At 45.1% G+C, this 12,523-nt stretch overlaps 1 protein-coding gene across 1 annotated transcript in view; it reads right to left on the bottom strand.

Annotated features, from left to right (window-relative positions):
• Window positions 1-12,523, bottom strand: part of LOC147124061 (organic cation/carnitine transporter 2-like) — an 81,276-nt gene that overhangs the window by 55,044 nt on the left and 13,709 nt on the right. The window contains exon 4 of the mRNA XM_085980328.1: window positions 5,296-5,467. Within this exon, the coding sequence (XP_085836454.1) occupies window positions 5,296-5,467 (172 nt within the window). The remainder of the gene's footprint in view (window positions 1-5,295; window positions 5,468-12,523) is intronic.

The following is a 12,523-nucleotide window of genomic DNA, read 5'->3' as shown; positions in this document are numbered from 1 at the left end:
TGTTCCATGCATCTGGATCCTCAATCCTGACAACATCATCCCTTGTCAATGGTTTTAGAGTTTTGGATTACTTGTCATAGTATGATTTCTGTTTCAGCTTTAACAGTTGAAGTCTCTGTCTCAGTTCCTCACTTTGCTGTTCTTTTGCACAGCAGGGTAGCGTGGTGCGTAACTTGCGACCCATTAGTAGTTCAGCAGGTGAAGAACCACAGTCTAAAGGTGAGGCTCGGTAGCTCAGCAGGGCGAGATAAGGATCAGACTTGCTTTCTGTCGCTTTCTTCAGTAGCTGCTTGAGAACTTGAACACCTTTCTCTGCCTTATCATTTGACTGAGCATACAAACGACTGGATGTGATGTGCTGAAAGTCATAATGTGCTGCAAACTGTTGCCACTCCTTACAGTTGAAGCACGGACCATTGTCGCTAACGGCAATCCTGGGAATTCCATGTCTGGCGAAGATGGATTTCACATGCATTATGACACTGCTTGCTGTGGTGCTTGAGAGCAGCGCCATCTCAGGATAGTTAGAATAGTAGTCAATCACTATTAGATAGTCTTTACCATTTAAATGAAAAAGGTCCATACCAACCTTTTGCCATGCTGCTGTTGGTATGTCAGCTACTATCATTGGTTCCTTTGCTTGTTTGTTTTGGTGTTTCTGACATATCTCACATTTGCCTATCATGTTCTCAATATCCTTATTTATGCCAGGCCAATAAACAGTGTCTCTTGCTCTCCTTTTGCATTTTTCAATTCCGAGGTGTCCCTCATGAATCCTTTTGAGCATGTCTTGACGTAGAGCCTGTGGAATGACTATTCGGTTCTGTTTTAGTAATAGTCCACTTGCGACACTCAATTCTGACCTTATGTGAAAATATTTTGGACAGGAACCTTTTGGCCAACCATGATGAATGTTCTCTATTACTGTTTGTAATACTGTATCTTTTACTGTTTCTTCTGCTATTTGCTTTGATTTTGTGTCTGACACGGGCAGCGCAGCAGTGACCATACTCACGTGAACATCCACGTCTTCTTCAGTAGAGCTCACATGACTCATTGTGGGTGCTCGGGATAGTGCATCTGCTAACACTATGTATTTGCCTGGTGTGTAGATCAGTTCAAAGTCATATCTTTGCAGCTTCATCATGAGTCGTTGAATCCTTGGAGACATCTCATTCAGGTTTTTTTTATGATGGCAACCAGAGGGCTGTGGTCTGTCTCAACTGTGAGGTTGGGAAGTCCATATATGTAGCCATGAAACTTTTCTAGTCCAACTACCAAGCCTAGACATTCCTTTTCAATCTGGGCGTATCGACACTCAGTATCAGTCATAGACCTGGAGGCATAGGCAACAGGCTTCCCATCTTCACCCTCTGCTTGTAGCAAGACCGCACCTAGGCCATCTTTTGATGCATCCGTTGACACTTTGATTCTTTTTGTTGGGTCAAAGAAGGTGAGTACAGGTGTGGTTGTCAGCACTGTTTTGAGGTTTATGCACTCTTGTTCATGTCTTTCTGTCCATGCGAACTCATTTGTTTTATGTAGCAGGTCTCGCAGACAGGCTGTCTTGGCTGACAAGTTAGGAATGAACTTTCCAATGAAGTTTATCATCCCCATGATGCGTAGCACTCCTTTTTTGTCAGTGGGTCGGGGCATTTTGTGTATGGCGTTTACTTTTTCCATATCTGGCTCTATTCCTTTACCAGATAGATTATCTCCTAGGAAAGTGACTTCCTGGACGCCAAACTGACACTTGGCTTTGTTGAGCTTCAGTCCATTCCGGCGTATGCTCTGTAGCACTTTAGTCAGTCTCTCATTGTGTTCTTTCAGTGTGGAGCCCCAGATGATGATGTCATCAACATAGACCCGAACTCCTTCCAGACCTTCAATTATGTGTTCCATCGCTCTATGAAAGATTTCAGATGCAGATATTATCCCGAAAGGCATTCTGAGGAAACAATACCTGCCAAATGGTGTGTTGAAGGTACAGTATTTGGTGCTCTCTTCATCCAGTTTTAGTTGCCAAAATCCTTGTGAGGCATCGAGCTTTGTAAAGTATCTGGCACCTGACATTTCACTGGTGATTTCTTCTCGCTTGGGAATCTGGTAGTGTTCACGTTTTATGTTTGCATTTAAGTCCTTTGGATCCATGCATATTCTTAGATCATTGTTCTTTTTCTTTACACATACCATGGAGTTAACCCAGTCTGTTGGCTCTTTGACTTTCCTGATGACTCCTAGTGTGGTCATTCTGTCCAGTTCATTCTTGAGCTGGTCACGCAGGGGTGCTGGAACTCTTCGTGGAGCATGTACCACTGGCTGAGCATCCTGCTTTAGCTGGATCTTGTAAGTGAATGGTAGAACTCCAAATCCTTTGAACGCATCCTGGAAATTATTCACTACAGAATCCACCGAGTCATCTGGTCTGCTTATGGCACAGTTTATACGGTAGACTCTTTTGACCAGTTCTAAGTCCTCACAAGCTTTGTCACCCAGTAGTGAATGAAGCCTTTCAGCCACAACAGAAAACATGAGATGATGCACTTTGTCTTTGACTGTCACTTTAAGTCTGCATACACCTCAGCTATCTATTTTCTGTCCATTATAGTCCTTCAGTAGTACTGACTTTTTCTGTATTTTGGGCTTTTCTTTCATATTGTTAATGTCACTCATACTGATTAAGTTTGCTTTTGCCCCAGTGTCTAGTTTCAAGGTAACTAATGCTCCATTTACCTGCAGTGGGATCATCCATTTGTCCTCTTTTACTGCATTAACTTTATGTTCAGCTTTGTCCATTTCTGAGGGCTGCACATTTTCTGTATCCTTTTTGATATTGTCACATGACACCATTCCTACAAAAAATGTCTCACTTAAATCAGTCAATTACATTAACTCGTTGCCCTTTCTTAGTTTGTATTTTTGAAAAGCATTGTTTGGCAAAGTGATTCTTTCCATTACACTTTGTGCACATTTTTCCAAACGCTGGGCATTGTCTTAACTGGTGTTTGTAACCACAGCGTTTACAATTAAAAATTTCATCCTCCGATTGCTTTTCATTTCTGTTCTGCCCATGTTTTTCCCCTTGTAGGACACAGCACCGACAGCAGCATTATCACTCGTTACAATCGCATCATTATTGATTTCACTGAAAGTCTTCGCGTGCTTTCGAGCTAGCTCGCTGGCTTGGCATATTTTCACCGCATTTTCCAAATTTAGTTTGGTTTCTCTCAACAGACGTTCCCTGACTTTTTTATCATGAATACCAAACACAATCTGGTCATGAATCATGGATGCTTTGAGCTCAGAGAAATTACATGTCTGTGCTTTCAGTTTCAGATCAGTTATAAAGCTATCAAAAGTCTCATTTTGCTGCTGTGTCCGAGAACAGAAGATGTATCTTTCATAGGTCTCATTCTTTTTGGGAGAGCAATGTGCATCAAATTTTTTTAGCACATCTTCTAATTTTTCTCTGTCCTCCACTGGATTAAATACAAATGTATTAAATACCTCTATCGCCTGTGGGCCTGCAACCGTAAACAGCAACGCTATCTTCCTTGCGTCTGGCTTCGTACCGAATCCGATGGCTGCAATGTAGAGTTCGAATTGTTGTTTAAAAATCTGCCAATTGTAGTCGATTTTTTCCTCAAGATTCAAACGCACTGGTGGCTTCAAATTCTCCATGTCGCTTTTCACAATTTTCAGCAGATCTTCACCACCCTGGTACCATCTTATGTTCATTAATGAATAGACATTCTTATTATGAACACAGCTAGCTTTTGCTAGTTACTTTATTGAGCACATGTGGACTGGTACAGTATCTGTAGAGGCTTCCATCTTGACTGTTGCCTTGTGGGTAGCCTAGTGCCTCATGGGTAATGTAGTCTTAATATATATATACAGCTGGGTAGTGTAGTCTTATATACAGCTCTACACAGCTCTACGGCGCCACCTAGTGTCCACTATAGAATGACATGTTATTGATCATTACACACTGTAGCTCAGAATATGATCCAGTACTCAACCAGTGAGACATTTCACTCAGTACTCTTAAATGTGGGAGAGAAGATTTCAAGTCAACATCCCAGAGATGAAGGGATAGTGTATATAGTGTATGATTCTCCCTGCCTCATTAAACAAAACAATCAAATAGGGGTTTCTTTCACTTTTACTTTGTAAAATCTACTTTAAGCCATTAAAATTAACAGAGTGACTTCTGCCAACGAACTGGAATCATTCGCGCAAGCGCACTCTGCCTGCATGACCTCATCACGTGTGCGTCCGATCGAATTTTAAGCTTACTGTCAGCTGAAGATTCCCGAGTGGAGCAGGCCTGGCTCCTGCTCAGCTCATCGCTCTCCAATTTCACAGATGGGGCCTCAAACAGGCATTAGGCTCCTCATTTACATATGTAAGGTACGGAACACCTGCTATAGGCGGCCACCAGCGACGCCTGAAAAGTGGCTCGGTGCAATGTTGAGTCCGACCTCTGTTAGGTGTACTTTGGGCATGGAACGTAGGTCTCTGAAATTGGCCCTCATTGCACTAGTTTTATGCTTGTAGAATGAATGCAAAAGGTCCAATTTCTGCCACTTTTTCTATATAGTCACAACAGAACAGAAAACTGTTCATTGCACATTTTCTATGGGAGTAATTCAGACTGAAAAAACAGTCCAAATTTTAGAGAGTAATGATTTGAACCTATCTTGACTAATTAGGGTTTTACTTTTTGCTCAATTACACTTTTTAACCTATGCCAGCCTGCTTCAACGCTAATTTGTTTCACTAAATGTTCACACATTGTGAAAAGAGTTTTTTTGAAATATAATTGAGGGATCATAATGGGACCAAAACGCACAACGTACACAACTGTAAATGTATGTATAGTGCCTATGGGAGTAAGCAGCTTTAAAAAATATTTCAAAAACAGAGCTGCCCACCTCCACTGTACTCCTGATTGCTTCCCCCCCTTCCCCCCCTCCCCCTTGCCATTCCACTCCTCCCCCGAGAACTATCCTCAGGCCGCTGCCAGCGAGAATAAGTGACCTGACATTCATCTTCTTAAAATGTCCGAACTGCCTGTGGAGACGCAACAGGAGCCAGCAGCTCACCCAAGTAATATTAATGACCCCCGAGGCCCAATTTTGGGCCGGCCACAGGCCTTTCGCTTGGGATGCATGCTTTGTGTATGTCACCCATTTGAGGCCTGAAAACGGGCCTGAAGGAATTCCCAAAGTGTCCTGTGTCTTTACTTTCACTACAAATTAACTTATAAAAATGAATAATAAATTTACTCACCACCAGAGAGGCACATATAAAATTTCTGGGAGGATCAAAGTTAGCAGCAGCATCCTCCAATCTCGGATATAATACGCGAAAAGTGGCAGAAGAATGTAGCCTAAGCCATAAAATATGCAGACACCAAGCGTTGTGTAAGCAATCCTCTCAGATTTGCCGAGGAGTTCACTTCCTGTTCAGCGAGAAAAGCATGTAATTGAAGACAATTAAATCATGATTAACAAACAAAACATGACGCCTGGTGTTTCCGTTCGATTGCGCTTTTTTTTGATCAATTCCACTGAATTAGGCATAACTGGCGCAGGAGAACACAGAATTTTAAGCACAAATTGTGTTCGGCGCAACTCGATTTTCCACGATTTTCATCCTAGGGTCTTAAAAGAAGTGGCTAGTGAGATAGTTGATGCGTTGGTTTTAATTTTCCAAAATTCCCTAGATACAAGTAAATTCGGGGAAGGTTCCATTAGATTGGAAAATAGTGAATGTAACTCCTTTATTCAAAAAGGGAGGGAGACAGAAAGCAGGAAACTACAGGCCAGTTAGCTTAACATCTGTCATAGGGAAGATGTTAGAAGCCATTATTAAAGACGTTACAGCAGGGCACTTAGAAAAGTTCAAAGTAATCAGGCAGAGTCAACATGGTTTTGTGCAAGGGAAATCATGTTTAACCAATTTATTGGAGTTCTTTGAGGAAGTAACATGTGCTGTGGATAAAGGGGAACCGGTGGATGTACTGTACTTAGATTTCCAGAAGGCATTTGATAAGGTGCCACATCAAAGGTTATTGCGGAAAATTAAAGCTCATGGTGTAGGGGGTAACATATTGGCATGGATAGAAGATTGGCTAGCTAACAGGAAACAGAGAGTAGGCATAAATGGGTCATTTTCTGATTGGCAAGATGTAACGAGTGATGTGCCACAGGGATCAGTGCTGGGGCCTCAACTTTTTACAATTTATATAAATGACTTGGATGAAGGGACCGAAGGTATGGTTGCTAAATTTGCTGATGACACAAAGATAGGTAGGAAAGTAAATTGTGAAGAGGACATAAGGAGGCTACAAAGGAATATAGATAAGTTAAGTAAGTGGGCAAAGATCTGGCAAATGTACTATAATGTGGGAAAATGTGAAGTTGTCCATTTTGGCAGGAAGAATAAAAAAGAAGCATATTATCTAAATGGTGAGAGATTGCAGAGTTCTGAGATGCAGAGGGATCTGGGTGTCTTAGTGCATGAATCGCAAAAGGTTACTATGCAGGTACAGCAAGTAATTAGGAAAGCTAATAGAATGTTATCGTTTATTGCGAGGGGAATTGAATACAAAAGCAGGGAGGTTATGCTTCAGTTATGCAGGGCATTGGTGAGACCACATCTGGGGTACTGTGTACAGTATTGGTCTCCTTATTTAAGGAAGGATGTAAATGCGTTGGAAACGGTTCAGAGAAGGTTTACTAGACTAATACCTGGAATGGGCAGGTTGTCTTATGAGGAAAGGTTGGACAGGCTAGGCTTGTATCCTTTGGAATTTAGAAGAATAAGAGGTGACTTGATTGAAACATATAAGATCCTGAGGAGTCTAGACAGGGTGGATGTGGAGAGGATGTTTCCTCTTGTGGGAGAATCTAGAACTAGGGGTCACTGTTTAAAAATAAGGGGTCGCTCATTTAAGACAGAGATGAGGAGAAATTTTTTCTCACAGAGGGTCGTGAGTCTTTGGAACTCTCTTCCTCAGGAGGGCGGTGGAAGCAGAATCTTTGAATATTTTTAAGGCAGAGGTAGATAGATTCTTGGTAAGCAAGGGGGTGAAAAGTTATCGGGGGTAGGCGGGAATGTGGAGCAATCGGATCAGCCATGATCTTATTGAATAGCGGAGCAGGCTCGAAGGGCCGAGTGGCCTACTTCTGCTCCTAATTCGTATGTTTGTATGTAAAGCAGCTGTTTAAGTTTAAATTATGCAGCAATTTCACAAATAGGAGGGAGAAAAAGTGTCTGCAAAGTCCAACAAACATAACTGTACCATTTGCCTGCTTTTAGTCTTCCACAACTTCTTTCACACTCCTGGACCAAGACAAAGCTTGTGTTGGACAGATTATTCCTCTCTCACTTCTAGCTCTGAACCACCTTCTGTCGCAACTTTTCATCTCTGTTTTATCAATGCTATTTTCAGTGTCCATGTGAAGTTTCTCCTTGGTGCTTCGAACCTCCAAATGCTGTCTGTTGTCCTACATGTTCTTTCTATTCCTTATGTCCTCACTGTGTTGAAATCAGTCTACTAATCTCACTTTTTCCCAGAACCGCAAGTGCAAAACTCCTTACCTCCCTCAGTCTTCACTTCTACAATCGATAGGTTTCAAAACCCAAGCTTGCCATCACTCATTTTTTTCACTCTTGTCAATCCTGGTGGTGTTTTGCTCTATATGGTCCTTCACCTTTCTTTCACAATAAGAAAGAAAAATGAAAGAAAAACATTTCTGCTTATACCCCAACTGCAATGAAAGTGACAGAAATCTGGTCCAAAACACACAGGGGCGATTTTCGACAGCTTCATCAGGCACTAACCAGCCTCCGAGGTGGCCAAGATAGGATCTTGAGCTGAAACGCCGGTTTAGCCGATGTTTAGCGCAAGACACCATCTTGGTAAAGGAGTTGAAGCTTGCGCTTGGAACGGCTGCCCGGATGATCGTTAAGGGGCTGATTGCTACGTAAATTGTCTGCTAGCAATTAATGAGGCTGCACGACATTTTGGTGGACAGACCTAATGCCCTCTCCTAAGAGCGACCATCTGATTGGGAGTCAACAAGTCATTGCTGAGGATTTTAAGCGCTACTTAAAGGAATATCACCTTTTACTGTTCACTTGTTGCTGGAGGTTTGAAGAGGACTTTTGAAACACATCAAGAGACTTTCTGGGACACTCGATCAACATTTATTCCAGAAATTCTCTGAGGGCTTCACCTAAAAAGAGTGAGTGCTGTGCTACTCTACCTTATTGGACACCATCTAGGAGTCTCCAGGAGAAAGGGAGTGCTTGGCCATGGGCATCTTGCTAGGCGTCCCCCTTGGTCGGCAGGAGGAATGGAAGGAGTACATGAGGCCAGGCAGAACAGCACCAGCTGCTGCAGGGGAGAGGGACAGGAGGGTGAGGTGAACTCCTTTCCCCCCTGTGGGTACAGGACATCCCTCCTCCTCTGGATCTCCTCCATCAGGACCTCCAGTGCCATGTCTGAGAACCTGTGCTCCCTTTCATTCGATCCCTGAGCCATCCTGAAACCTGCCGCTGTGTGTCAGCCAGCCCACTCCACACCTTCCGTGGAAGTGGGTGCGTGGAGCCCACATATACTGCTCCACGAAGATTGTATCAAATCAGCGCTTGAGTGCTAAATCTGCAGGTGTCTGTTTTAGGATCTCCAGGCAAGGTCAAGTTATGGTAATCAGCAATTAGGGCCAAAATTGCATGATAAAAGCAGACTTTCAAACAGGCGTGTCTTATTAGCACAGCGCCCATTGAGCGCCTGTTTTCACCCTTTCACCAAAATATCCCCCACAAAGTCCATAGTGATCTGACCTCTGTTTTGAAGACTCACCGACTGCCTATATATGGAATGGTGCTGGATACAAGCAGATCACTTAAAAAAAACTTGGTGCAATGCATACCTGCAACATGTGTAGTCTTTACATTGTTAAGAAGCCTGTTTTATTTTAATAAGTGGCATGTACTGCGAGCTCTTAGTCATAGACCAGCCATTCATATCTTTTGCATTGGCTGCTCCTTTGGATGGGGGGCCCATTATTTTTACACAGGACTCCTGTTTAATTGCCAGCTATGCCAGTGCCCAGTTAGCAGTTTGGAAGACTGAAGCCCACTTAAGGTGAGTCTTCTGCTTAAGATAATTTACTGATGTAGCAATTTTTTGGCAGTGAAAGGATTTGAATGAAGGACCTACCTTGGTTGAAAACCTATTGCCTCAACCTCTGGACCACACAAGCCCTGACCATGTCGATCCCTCCAAAACCGGTATTAGAAATATTTATGGAAAGTTGGAAAACTTGTTAAAGGTAATGAATAATCAACTAGTGTAGCACCCAGCAGCTAAATAGAGGCTTCTAAAAGTGGGTATTTTACAGATGTTCAGACCTGGCATAATCATAGAATCATACAGCACAGAAGAAGGCCATTCAGCCCATCGTGCCTGTGCCAGCTCTTTGAAAGAGCTATCCAATTAGTCCCACTCCCGTGCTCTTTCCCCATAGCCCTGCAAATGTTTCCATTTCAAATATTATTCAGATTCCCTTTTGAAAGTTACTATTGAATCTGCTTCCACCACCCTTTCAGGCAGTGCATTCCAGATCATAACAACACGCTGTGTAAAAGCAGTGATTATTATTGGAGCTTTCTGCCTAAGAATATGGATGTAGTGGCCATCGCTGGGCTTAGGAAAAAACAGAGGGGGCTAAGTAGACGGCCTCAATTTCAGAAATCAAGCAAGTCTACAATCTCCTACTTTTAGTATTGGAGGTGAGGAGACCACCTCTTGGTTAATGCCTGGCAGGAGAATAAAAATAAGGAAGGGAAGAAAAATTGAATGAATAACATCAAAATTATAAAGTGTTAAAATGATTCTGAAAGAATACAAGCATTCTAGCATTTTCATTAAAAGAGGAATTAAGAAGTAATCTTTAGGATTTTCGAAAGAGTATTCAATTTTCTCATGTCCTGTATCTGCTGTGTTCGTTTTGGAGGTTTGTTATTGTCTGGAATCCTGTCTGTCTGCTTCTACAATAAAAACAGAAAAAGCTGGAAACACTCAGCAGGTCAGGCAGCATCTGTGGAGAGAGAAACAGAGTTAACATTTCAGGTCGATGACCTTTCGTCTGCTTCTAGTTTACCATAAAATCGATTTACAGAAATACACTGTAAAGTGAGTCACATCTTAGAACAATTATTGCGTGTGCCGTTCTCCGTGATCATGGTTCTTGTTACGGCTGTGATTTATTTTAGCAATATACATAATGGCCCAGAAATTCGGGTTGGGGGCTTCCCGCGGGTGCAAGCCCCCGATCTGCACTTACCTTGCGCGCCGGCCGTTGAGCTGTGGGCCCCCGTGGAATTCCGATCCAAGGCCTGGTCCAGCTGCCAGCACGCAGTGCTTGCGTATCCCAGGGGCGCAGTTAGTTCGATGCGTCCCCTGGGATCACGTGGGCCATGGGCAGCCAATCGGAGCAGGGAATGCTTCATTCATAAGTCTGACAGAAAGTGCTGTCAAGACTTATAAATACTACGGCCCCAAAACAGCACTAAATCTTCAAATAATTTTTTTTTTAAATCACATTTTTAAAATCTATATATATAAAAGGATACATCTGTCTGTCTGTCATTCCATCTGTCTGTCTGTCTGTCTGTATTGAATAAACTTGAAAGTTATAGAGCGTACCTACACGTGTGTTACATCGAAAGAAAGCTGACAATTCCAGAACCGTCATAAGCGTATTTACGTTTCGGCCAGACAAAAATTGCGCCCGCAGTATCCAAAAAACGTTCAACATTCCGCTCATTAGCATCGAGTGATGTCGAGGTCAACCAATCGTATGGTCGAGCGACCCGACGGTCGACCAATCGCTGCGTGGCGGGGGCGGGTTCCTGGCACTTGCGGGCGAGCCCTCCTAGAGTCGAGTGACGGGACGATTGACCAATCCTACGCTTTGGTGACCTGACGGTCGACCAATCAGTGCGTGTGTGGGCAGGCCTTATCGTTCTGAACCGAGGTGAGTTGCCGCCACCTTGATTCCAAACTTTTCATTTCTTTTTCCCGCTTTCTGCGTGTTTCTTTTCAAATCTACATTTCCAGCAAAAAAAAAGTTGCTTTTAAAAGACAAATGGTTTTAAAAAAAAGTTAATTAATTTGTAAATCTTTGGTCTAACCTCTATAATTTTCCTACCTTTCACCGTTTTTCCAGGCCTCAAAGCCTGGGCGTCTGTTGACCAGCCACGCCCAAGCTAGGCGCCTCCCGTCGCATCGACACAAGGCCAGCGATCGCCGCCATCTTTGTGAAGGCTGGAGGGGGCGGGCCTGAGCCAAGCGTCGCCACCGCCGCCATCTTAGTAAAGGCGGGCAGGGCGGGAGTCAGCGTCCGCGTCATCTTCCGCCCGGACCGCGACTTGAGTCCGGCCGGGCCTCACGCGATAGGTTGCGCGGTGGCGTCTCTCTGGTCTTGAAGCCGGCTCGGGCGGGGGGCGGGGCTCGGGAAGGCAGAGCTCGGGAGGGGCGCGTGCGCGGGGGCTCGGGGCTCGGGAGACCGGCAGCGTGGGCTCGGGAGGGCGGCAGCGTGGGCTCGGGAGGGCGGGGCTCCGGCGAGCGGGAGGGCGGGGCTCGGGAGGCCGGTGCTCGGGAGGGCGGGGCTCGGGCTGAGCCATGTCAGTGGGTGGGGTGGCACGGAGCTCCACGGAGCCATCGGGTCTGCTAGCTCCCCCCCTCCCTTTCTCCCCCCACACCCACCTCCCCCCTCTCCCCACCCTCCACTCCCCACTCCCTCCTCTCCCCTCCCCCCCTCTCCCCCCACACCCCCCTCCCTCCCCTCCCCTCCCCCCTCCCCCTCCCTCCCCTCCCCCCTCCCCCTCCCTCCCCACACCCCCCCTCCCCCTCCCCTCCCCCCCCTCCCCCTCCCCTCCCATTCCCTCCCCCTCCCCCCTTCCCCCCCTTCCCCCTTCCTCCCCCCTCCCCCTTCCTCCCTTCCCCCCTCCCCTCCCTCCCCCTCCCCTCCCCTCCCCCCTCCGCCTCCCTCCCCCACCCCCTCCCCCTCCCCCCTCCCCCTCCCCCTCCCCCCTCCCCCCTCCCCTCCCCACCCCCTCCCCCTCCCCCCTCCCCCCTCCCCTCCCCACCCCCTCCCCCCTCCCCCCCTCTCTTCCCCCCCAGTCGCTCTCTCTCTTCCCCCCCCCCCAGTCGCTCTCTCTCTCTCTTCCAACAACAACATGCCCTCAAAAGAGCCTCGGCACCGCCGGGCACTCCAGCTAGTAAACTATAAATTACATGAAATAACTATTTTAAACAATAATTTAAATTTTTGAAAAAAATAATTTTATTTTCTAACGGGGCTAAAAATAAACTTACTTTGCTTTAAAGTATTTAAAAATAATAAACCTGTGGAAAAAATGTTTTCATTTTAATTAATTCACCACTTACCTTGTAAAAAGCAGGCCTTACGCTCTCCCGGGAAAACCTGTGAAAAAAAAT

The sequence above is a fragment of the Somniosus microcephalus genome, chromosome 1, assembly GCF_052327205.1.
Source record: "Somniosus microcephalus isolate GS21.2 chromosome 1, FLI_Smic_1.0, whole genome shotgun sequence".
Classification (NCBI taxonomy): domain Eukaryota; kingdom Metazoa; phylum Chordata; class Chondrichthyes; order Squaliformes; family Somniosidae; genus Somniosus; species Somniosus microcephalus.
The sequence above is the reverse complement of the archived record's forward strand: the minus strand, read 5'-3'. Positions and strand labels throughout refer to the sequence as shown.